Source organism: Ipomoea triloba, chromosome 5 (assembly GCF_003576645.1).
Source record: "Ipomoea triloba cultivar NCNSP0323 chromosome 5, ASM357664v1".
NCBI lineage: Eukaryota > Viridiplantae > Streptophyta > Magnoliopsida > Solanales > Convolvulaceae > Ipomoea > Ipomoea triloba.
In genome coordinates this window covers 25,784,819-25,796,515 of record NC_044920.1, presented here as the reverse complement: position 1 = coordinate 25,796,515, position 11,697 = coordinate 25,784,819, and the positions used below count along the sequence as shown (strand labels likewise).

The 11,697-nt window shown below is 34.6% G+C and overlaps 1 protein-coding gene across 1 annotated transcript; it reads left to right on the top strand.

Moving 5' to 3' along the window:
• The first annotated feature begins 5,589 nt into the window (after window positions 1-5,589).
• LOC116020068 (LRR receptor-like serine/threonine-protein kinase HSL2) lies at window positions 5,590-9,169 on the top strand. Its single transcript, XM_031260531.1, has 2 exons — window positions 5,590-8,384; window positions 8,593-9,169. The coding sequence occupies exons 1-2, from the start codon at window positions 5,777-5,779 to the stop codon at window positions 8,955-8,957; spliced, it is 2,973 nt and encodes a 990-aa protein (XP_031116391.1). The 5' UTR covers window positions 5,590-5,776; the 3' UTR covers window positions 8,958-9,169.
• The last annotated feature ends 2,528 nt before the right edge of the window (window positions 9,170-11,697 follow it).

The window sequence follows — 11,697 nt, the reverse complement described above, 5'->3', positions numbered from 1 at the left end:
TCATTCGTTTTAATAAATAATTGGACCAATATTTTTTAATTCTCGTGCATTACTTTATTGCTCTTATTAAATTAGTAGATATTTACAAGTTAACTAGCGTGCTGCTTAGGGATCTAAAAATGCCCGTGTTTATCTAAGTAAGCAATAATTATATTTGGCCAAAATATTCCAAGCCCAAAATTTCAGCTCATATATATTATCTATAGTGCAGTAGTAACAGAAAAAAAGTTGAGCATTTTCAGCTTGGCAGTGATTTAGACATATTTATGTCACTTTTTTTTTTTTTTTGGGGTTTATGGTAGGAAGAAAATGACTTATTTAAACCTACCAAGCCACACAATTCAATGGCAAGTTAGGGTTGTTAGCAATCATCGACTTAATTGTCACTAATCAATCCTCATAAGTAATGTGGAGATGCGTCCATTCAACATAAATTATTTAAAAGGTTACGAATTATATGCTATAGATTTTAATGAGCGTGTATTTTAATTTAAAAAATTGTATTCTAAATTTTACTTGTATTTGGTCAAAATCATCTAAGTGTCAAAAAAAGATTTCAGAAGTATTAGAGATTTTAGGAAATTACTTATAAGCATCGAAGATTTTGGAAGCAACATAAATTTTTGAAGATTTTTTATGAGCAGCAAGGTTTTGAGAATATCTTATAAGCAATAAAATTTTGAAAGTCAACCAGTAAAGATTTCAAGCAGTTGAGTTTTCAAAAATTGGCAGTAGAATAGCTTTTAGAAGTAGTTGAGTTTTAAAAAGAGTCATTTCCATTTTTGGTCCTAATGTTATTGGGGCATTGTCAATTTTAGTTCACTTCATTAATTTTTGTCACATTGCGGTCAGTCTTATTTAGGCATTGCCACTTTTAGTCCACCGTTAAAATTTTTGTCAAATAACCGTCCAAAACAGGGGTATTTTGATCTTTTCATGCTTTGATAATCTCATTTACCCTTTGTAGTGGTTTTCCTTATAGATTTTCATTCAATGAAGATGTCCCGTAAAAGCCATGGCTTTGTAATGTGGCTCATATAGCTTTTGTCGGACCTCTTCAATGGATGAAAATGTGTAAGAAAAACCACTGCAAAAGAGTAAGGAGATGACCAAAGCAAGAAAAGACCAAAAATACCCATATTTTGGACGGCAATTTGACGAAAATTTTAACGGTGGACTAAAAGTGACAAGGACTAAATAAGACTTGCCGCAATGTGACAAAAATTAATAAAGTGAATTGAAATTGGCAATGCCCCAATAACAGTAGGGCCAAAAATAGTAATGACTCTTTTAAAAATTATAAGCAAAAGAGTTTTTATAGGCAGCTGAGTTTTTCAAATTAGAAGCAGCAACTTTTTTTTTACATGCAGCAAAGTTTTTCAAAAGAAATTAGGTTGATAGCACAAATTAAGGAGTAAAGTTTTGGAGCACGAATTGAACAAAATGGAATTAGTAGTAGAGGTTTGAAGCAGAAGTTGATACACAACTGAAACTCTATTGTATTCAAATTCCTAGACAAGTTTTGAAAATAATACATGTCAAGACAGAAAAGGTTTTTAAAATCAATAAAGTATGTTTCGTAGAAGTAGCATGATCATAATTTCAACAAATCAAATTAAGCTACAATGATCAAGATCACATATAAAAAAATTGTTAATTCCAACGGACAAATTTTGATAATTTATATGACATGAAGGTTTGAAGAATAAGAGAACATGATACAAGATAGAGTAGAAGTGATATAGCTATCATTCCTCAAGTTCAAAGATATTCATATCATTCTTCATAGATATATTCAGTAGAAAATGAGACTAATCTTTTACGTCTCAAAACTTGGGAAGAAAAATTTATTTATTGTATCACAAATTATACTGTATCATAATATTGGTCAAAAATATGAGAGATCATTAATGACGTATGTTTGAATGAGTTGATGATCCACTAGGATGTTTGAATGTACTATTGTGGAGCGATATTTTTAATTGGATGAATTAGTTGGGGTCACCCATCTCTTTTTATTTTTACTTTTAAAGTATATCACAATTTTTATTTGATTATTTCTCTAATAAAATCAAGAAAGAGATTATAACAATACACTTGTCATTCTCTATATTCCTGTGACTGTTTTCAACATAGAATTTATGCATCCAAAAGCCAAACAATTTAAGTGGGTGCAGGGGAGTCTTGGCTATGACTGACTGAGTCTATAAATCAATGAAGTGGGGACTTTTGAACGCAATAGTCTAAAAGGTGATGCTGATTGGGATTAAACAAACACCATTTACTAATGCACTCACTCACTACCCAACAAATCAACATTCAGACTTTCCTTTAAAATAACCCAATTAGCTCCAAAACATTATTGAATTCAAAGCAATCAATGCATGTGGAATTTTTGGAATTTCTTGACTACCCACCCACCCTTTTTTGGATGCCAGAGAAATCATAATAATTATTCGATAGTGTGCATTACGTAAATATTTTGATCTTATACAATTACAAGTAAAATAAATTGCACTAAAAAAACTTAATGTAATGAACTAATTGGGCTTAACTCGACCAAGATGATATTAACAATAATTAAATTATGGACTTTCAAATACAAAAATCATTGATGGATACCCAGAATGGGTATATGTACGTACCACCTAACAGGTAGTCGGGCCTCAGACTCGGTAGTCAACACCCGGGACGTGACCAGTCGACTCACTAATTATCCGATCCTTCCATAACCCCTCATTTATTATCATAAATTCTCATAATTACTCATTAACAATCAATATATTAGCCATTACTACCCTATTAATTATCCATGAATACTCAACCTACTCACCATCTACCATTCTTCTGCTATAAAGGAGGGAGTCAGGAACAAGAACGAGGACGGCTCCATCTTTTTGATAGGGAGAACCCAGACACTACAAGTATAAAACTATCAATAAAATAGTAAATTTTTTGAATCATTATTTCTATTTATTAATTTTTTACATTTTATATTCATTCGGTCAGTTATGTTGATCCATCGAGTGACTATCGAAAATTTAAGATCAGGACACCAACCATCATATTCTATTCTCATAGTCACCTATTTGAGGTCACTCGCGAAATTTGATTGCAATTCTTGCCGGTCATATGGGTCAATCGTATACTACTTTTTTTTTTTTTTGAGAGAGAAAATCAATCGTATACTACTTTCACTTCACTTTCACTATGGAATTGGGACAATGATTGGTTGATGGTTGTCTTCCTCCCATCTTTGACTTATAAACCAGGAAAATGTATGGAATTTGTTTATTTATTTAGCCATTTTAGTTGAACCAACTCCACTACTCCCTCTACTTTTCATTTATTGTTCTCTCCCCCATTTTTTTTTTCTTTGGAATATCTTAAAAACTACATACGTACTGTACTATATAACTTCATTTTTTTTTTTTAATGATTAATGTCATGTTCAAATTGGATGGGTATTTCTTATATGGTGGCTAGTAATGTTGTGTTTGGTAGGATAGTGAAGTGATCTGATCCGAAGGAAATGGAATAACACATGTGAGGATACCTAAAATACGGGTCAAATTTGGGTTGTAGAACAAAGCTATCTTCTTTGATTTTTGCTTAGTAGTCCAATCTAAAATCTCTAATTGAGTTGAAAGAAAATTTGTGTCATCTCATTCACTCTATTTTAATATATGTGTGTGTTGCATTTTATAGTGATGTTACTTGCACATCTACACATATTACTTGTACTTTAAAGTTCAAGTTATTTACAAAAACCACAGTGTTTTTTCTTTAATTACTTCTAATCTGTTACATCTTTTCAAATTGACGAATTTGATAAGTTCATAGTCCTCTTCTAGACACCAGTTCTCACATGCCATACACACACACACTGTCAAGACATTGGTCTAGTAGATGAGAAACATCGCTTAAAACTTACTTCAAGCGATAGATTGAGGTTCCATCCCTACCACAAACATTGGGAGTTTGGACTCCTTGTGTGCATAATTGTATGATTTAGTTTTGAGTCTTAAAACTATATATATTGATTCAATTTATGTTTAATTTATGTTTTCATGCGCCTTTAAGGATAAGTTAATAGGGTTCAAGGATAGTTCAGAATTTTAAAAATATGGGTTATCAAAAAATAATGATAAATATTTGAATGTTAAATTTTATGTTGTCTTGTAGTCATTGTTTCCAAAAACGATGTGCTTATTAATGTATCCAACAATTTACATGTGCCAAAGGTTATTTGTTTGGAAGTAATTAGGAAAGGCATCACGTAAATGGATTCCATTGCCGGAATGCATCTTATATTAATATATCTAATAACAACAATAATTATTATTATTTGATCAACTTTAAAATTGACTTTGTAAAAAAGCTGAGTAATTACTTTAACTTATCTTTAAAAAAAATGAAGAAGAGGAGAAAAAAAAAACAAAAAGAGTGAGTAATGTTACACTTATAAAATTCACTGTTAATACTCACATCTTCAAATGTTATTTTCTATTTTTTTTTGCCAGACCATGAGGTGTCCTGAGCATGTCTTAATTAATTGTAGAAGACACCTTTAAACTCGTACTATGCACATACTAATCCATATTCGCACAGGGTCTGTCCAATGTTATTTTCTATATTTGATTCGTGTGTACATTTATTATTAATTTGTGATGAATTGATCAATTAATGATCACTAATATAAGTATAAAGTTTTAAGATCGAGGGAACATTATATAATGCTTTTAATTTTAATTTAAAAAAAAATAGTTGGTGAAGTATTGTGAAGTGTGAACCAAGGCACCAAGCTAACTCAATATGCCCAATCTAATAATTAATTAATCAATATGTGGAGCAACTTTAATAATAATCTAAGACTTCGTGGACCAATTTGATTAGTGCATGTTCAATAGCATCATTAATTGTTCTAATAACATTTAACGGGACACTTGAGGCGTTGTAGTTACTAAGATACAAATATGAATTTTCTACCTTACAATTGCTTAGATGTACACTTACTATTCCACAGAACAATAAAATAAATAGTTCTATAAAAAAAAACATTGATTCAATTTTAAGAACTATAATGTTACTCCAAAGGTAATTGTACTTAGGTTTAGTCTCTAAATACTTATGACTAATGATATCTTATAGTTATACATGACTACACATTATTTACTATTTCAAAAACACATTACTTACAACATTTATCTAGTAAAACTAATATCATAGAGTTAATTAAACTTGCCAATGGTATTATTCAAAAATTCAAAAGCTATTCAAAATAAAATTTTTCAATCAATTTTTTAAAAAAAATCATTTTGCATGTACTAAATATTTTTTACAATCCGCTAATGCTATCAACCAATCAAACTCGCTAACACATTCAGCTAACAATTATTTACCAAACATTAAATGGGAAAATTTTAAATTTCAATAGTGAAGAAAAAACACTATTGAACCCCATTAATTTGAATAGAGTTTATAAGATTTGAAGGGTGTTGTAAATATCTAGAAGGATTAAGTTTCAAGGTTAGTTACTTATTAGTTGTCCATTTCCTCAAAATCTTCTTTTTCTTGAACTCTCTTTGCCTAACATATGTGATATGTCACCTCATCTCCAACATTAATCTTCCTTACATCCGATCGGATCTATCTGTTCTCCTCTCACTGCACCCGCCATTTTCGCCCTTCATGTTTAATTCTAGTTTTGTACGTTGATATTATCAATTAGTTTACTCTAATTAACACTCATCTCTTCCGTCAAAGACAGCCCAACATGGTTCCGTTTGTTCTCATGGGTTTTCCGAAGCTGAAGTTTTTTATGTTTTTTATGTTTTTTATGGTTTTGGTTCCATGGCCATGGGTAAGCTCCTTGAATCGCGATGCAGCCATTTTGCTCCGAGTCAAAACCAGTCAACTCACCGATTCCACTGGTCAACTCAATGACTGGGTAGATTCCGCTCCCGGCGCGCCGTGTAATTGGACTGCCATTACCTGTGATGTCCGGACTCAAGCCGTCGTCTCTATTGACTTCTCTAACTTCGGCCTCTCCGGCCGCTTTCCGGCGGACCTTTGCCGGATTTCTACCCTTCGCACGCTCAATCTCACCAATAACAACTTCGGCGATTTTATCTCGTCGGATTCCTTCTCCCTGTGTTCACATCTAGAGAGTTTGGACTTGACTTTGAACTTGTTTGTCGGAGAGCTGCCGGAGTTTCTGACGGAGTTCACAAACCTCACCACGCTCGTCCTCGGTGGGAACAATTTCACCGGAGAAATTCCGGCCAGCTTTGGCCGTCTGCCGAAACTTCAGACGCTGAATATCATCAATAACCTCCTCAACGGCTCAATCCCCGAGTTTTTCTCGAATCTCACTGAGTTGACGTATTTAGGATTCGCCATGAATCCTTTCAAAGCCGGTCCGTTGCCTTCCTCAATCGGACGGCTCACAAAGCTCCGGCAACTCTTTGCACGCAGCGCGAACCTCGCCGGAGCCATTCCCGACTCCATCGGGAACCTTGTGTCGCTGCAAAACCTAGACCTGTCTCAAAACGGCCTCACCGGAAAAATTCCTGATAGTATTGGAGCACTAAAGAGCGTCGGTCAAATAGAGCTTTACAGCAACCAACTCTCCGGTGAATTACCGGACACATTTTGGAATCTCACTTCTCTGGTTCACATTGACATTTCTATGAACAAGCTAACCGGAAGAATACCGGAAAGCCTTGCCAGTTTACACATCGAATCGCTGCATCTCAACGATAACAACTTAGAAGGAGAAATTCCGGTAAGCTTATCTCTCAATCCAAATCTCAGCGACTTAAAGCTCTTCAACAACAGTTTGTCCGGAACACTACCGGAAAATTTCGGTCTGAATTCGGAATTAAGCTTTTTCGATGTTTCTGGAAACAATTTAGAAGGTCCATTGCCTCCGAATCTGTGTGCCAAAAAGACGCTTCAGAGTTTGATGGTTTTCAATAACAGATTCTCCGGAACCGTTCCCGTATCTTACGGTGAGTGCAGTTCTCTGACGTACGCGCGTATACAGAACAATAAACTCTCCGGAACCCTCCCCGCCGGTTTCTGGGGATCAACTCATTACCAATTAATTGAACTCCAGAACAACGAATTTGAAGGTCAGATTCCTCCTTCAATCTCCAATGCTCGAAACATATCTCAAATCCTTATTTCTGGAAACAAATTTTCCGGTGAGTTGCCGTCAGAAATATGCGAATTGGAGACTCTTGTTATTCTAGATATGAGCAGGAATCAAATTTCCGGTGCGTTGCCTTCGTGTATAACGAAATTGAAGAACCTACAGAAGCTGGAGCTTCAAGAGAATGAGATCGGAGGTGAAATCCCCAAATCAGTTAGGTCATGGAATGTATTGAATGAATTGAATTTATCTTTCAATCGGTTAACCGGAGAAATTCCAAGTTCACTAGGGAACTTAAAGGTGTTAAATTATTTAGACCTCTCCAGCAATATGCTTACAGGGGAAATTCCAATGGCGTTGACCCAACTCAAGCTCAACAAGTTCAATTTATCTTACAATAGGCTTGAAGGTAAAATTCCCAGTGCATTTGACAACAAGTTCTTCTATTCAAGCTTAATGGGGAACCCCGGTCTGTGTTCATCGGATCTTCAAGATTTTCCTTCTTGCCGGAAATCCAAACCTGTAAGTGTATACCTGGTGGCGATTTTAGCATCGTGTGCATTTATCCTGGTTGTCTCGCTCCTCTGGCTCTTGATCAAGACAAGAAAGTCATCGGCAAGAAGGAAAAGAAACGGGCGTTCGTGGAGCAGTACAGCATTCCAACCGGTGAGGCTCAGTGAATCAGATGTGCTGGCTTCTCTGAGCGACGAGAACGTCATTGCTACAGGAGGGTCGGGCCGGGTTTTCAGAGTCCAGCTGAAAACCGGGCAGCTGGTTGCAGTCAAGAAACTCTGGGAGGCTAACCGGGAAAGAGAATCCAAAGAGGTATTCAAATCGGAGGTTGAAACGTTGGGGAGAGTCCGCCATGGGAATATAGTGAAGCTGCTGTATAGCTGCATTGGCGAAGATTTCAGAATACTGGTATATGAGTACATGGAGAATGGAAGCTTAGGAGACGTGTTACATGGAGAGAAGGGCGGTGTGTTGCTGGATTGGCCTAAGAGGTTCGACATTGCAGTCGGGGCGGCTCAAGGACTAGCCTATCTCCACCATGATTGCGTGCCTGCAATCGTTCACAGGGATGTTAAATCTAACAACATCTTGTTAGATGGAGAGTTCAGGCCTAAGGTAGCTGATTTTGGATTGGCTAAGATTCTTCGTCGGGATATTCCCAAGGGTGACCAAGTCATGTCCCATATTGCTGGTTCCTATGGTTACATTGCACCAGGTAATACATATCCTGCATTTTCCTGTTCCCCGTTTATGTGCTACCTAGGTTGTCTGCTGTCTTAGATGACAGTGTTGTTGAATGTATGAGGCTGTCTGTTTTGTTTGATCTGCAGAATGTTTCCCGTTTATGTGCTACCTAGGTTGTCTGCTGTTTTAGAGGACAGTGTTGCTAATGTATGAGACTGTGTGTTTTGTTTGATCTGCAGAATATTCATACACGTTGAAGATTACAGAGAAGAGCGACGTGTATAGCTTTGGCGTGGTATTGTTGGAGCTGCTATGTGGTAAAAGGCCAATTGATGACTTATTTGGTGAAAACAAGGACATAGTAAAGTGGGTTTCTGGAATTGCAATCTCATCTATGAAGCAATGGGATGGGATTGTTGATCTGAATCAGGTTGTGGATCCTAGGATGAATCAATCTACATGCGACTATGAACAGATGAAGAAGGTTTTTGATGTTGCCCTTCTTTGTACATCGGAATTGCCGATTCACAGGCCCTCCATGAGAAAGGTGGTTGAATTGCTAAAGAGAACCCCTGAGAGCCATTCATTGTCCTCAGATAGATAGCCACTTCTCCCCTGGTAACACATTATGGTTTCACCATTTTTGTAGATATGTTGTTTGATAGAATGTCACTCAGATCTTATAGTGCACCCTTAGTCATTTCAGAATTTAGGAATGATATCTTGCCAAGATGCTGTCTTGGACAGGTACTTTTACCTGTAATTAGGACAACAATTGTACATCACTATTAATGGAAAGTAATATTGTTCACCCTATCTTATTTCACCCAATTTTTTGATAACCCAAGTTTCCTCCAGACCCATGAGAGTGATGAGACATGTAAATCTTGAGTTGTTCAATCCTTTATTAATTTTCAGGTTTCCGTCACCTATACACTTCTTCGCAATTCTCTCATTGTTCTCTTAATGACTCTTTAGGTTCATAGACTAAAACTTAATTGATTTCTCCCATTTTTACCAATCTCTACCGTAACACACCACAAGTCAAAAAAACACTACAATTACCCGACTAAGAGGAAAGGAAATGCAACATAGTTATGCTTAAGACTCATTTGGTTCGCATAAAAATAATTACAATGAATGAAATTTAAATTTTACTCTATTTTGTATTATGACAAATTTTTTATGTAGTTCAACTTTTTGGTGTACGGATACGTTTGAAAACTGAATTTCGTTTGAAAATTTATCTGTATTTCAATAAAATGATATTAGTTTAAAATGATACAAAATTTAGTTGGTTTTCAACATACTATGGTACATTCATTTTTTTGGGTGATATTTTATTATTTGTTCTGTGTTAAAGATTTATTAAAAATAATAATTACTATAAAGATTCAAATGATTCTACATAACAAATGTATCTAATGGTATATTAATATTAAAGATAAACCTTGTGATTTTGAAGAAAAAAATTCTCATCCGTTTATTCATGTATAAGAATTGTGTGACATCCATTGAGATGGTATCTCATGACCTCCCATAAGGGAGAGTTACTATATGTCATCTGTGCACAAGGTGCTTGGCTCAATTTGAGCACATGTTATAACCTTGTTTTTACATTCTTGTTGTTTAAACGTGACATCAGGTTATAGCGCGAGAGAATTTCACATTTTGTCGACAATGAAAAAAATTCAATAAATGATGATTTGAATAGTTTTTATATTTCTAATTTCTAATAAAAATGATAATATTACAAACTATAACATATCAACATTCGCTAGTTTACAAACTTATCGACAATTAAATTCCTTTATTACATTCAACTGACCAATTTATCAAAATTATATTTTCTTATTTCACAACTATAAGGTAAACTTGAACAATTTAAACTGAATCCACATTTTTTTTGGCATCAGATTACATACATCTATTATCCAAGTTGATTTACTTGTTTATATAGACAACGAAATTAGTACTATTATTTCAACATAATTTGTTTCTAATGCTATTTATTTCTATTTTGATGCAATTTTCAAGTTATTACACAATAGTAGAATTTACTTAATACACACATTTGAATAGTGATTGCGTGTTTCTATTATAACCAAAAGTGTGTGTGTGTGTGTGTATATATATTACGACTCTCTCGTTCATGTCTTTTGCCTTTCCAATTTATAAAAAATCATTTCTTTTGAACATATGTTGTGTTGACAATATATCTAAATAAAAACTTGAAACTAGTAGTTGGAAAAAAAAAAGATTATAAATACTTGTATATGAAATCAATGAGAAATATGCAACAATAAAATCAACATGATAAACGAAGAGCGATCTATCATAATAAACAAATATATGACTTTTTATTCAATATAAAACCTTCATAAAGATGATGCCACTACATAAGTGCATATCAACCATAATTGGGAGTTCTTGGAGATGGACCAGACGGAGGATAACGATTGGGAAATGCAGCCACGGAAGCATCGGAGTTGTGCGTTTTGTGATCGGTAAATGCAGACACCGAAACATCGAAGTTGTGTATTTTGTGATCGGAAAATGCAAATACGGGAACATCAGAATTATGCATGCTTGTTCCTCGTGAAGTAGCCACACTTGAATTAAGATGGCAAATGACAATAAACAAGACGATGAGGTGCAATGGAGAAGGAATGGTTTTTGATTTAGAAGAAAAATAATAGGCCATGGAGATTTTTAGGATTTATAGGATTTTTTTATTTTTTTTTTCTGGTGATGCTGTTTGTGTTGTGCTTTCTTAGTTGTGAGAAATTGAAGACTATAATTGGAACCATTTTATAGGCCTCGATATGCTACGAAAGGAAATTAATCAAATGGAATTGGCTGGTAACAGCTAATCAAATAATGAGATTCAGGGAGCTATATATGGGATTTTGTGTAATTCAACCAAATTTAATAAGAAAATGAAAACGTTACAATAATTCAGTTCAACAAAATAATGAGATTCAGGGAACGGAAAAAAAAGAATTAATGAGATTCAGGGTGCTATATGGGATTTTGTGTAATTCAACCAAATTTGAAAATAAAATGAAAACATTACCATAATGCAGTTCAACAATTTTATTTTATTTTTCTTTTTGGGGAACTCCACAAAATTATGTTAAAATCCTCCTTTTCTAGTAATCTTGGATTTTAAATATTTTGTCAATAATGCATTTTACATGTACAATTATCACTTTCTTTTTTGAAATTGATCGAAACTTTTACGACGTTGATAGGGCTAAAATCCGGTCTCCGTATCCCGATCTCTCTCTCTGAAAAAGGACTCAGCCAGGCCCTTAGATTCTATTCCCGGTCTGACGAGCCTT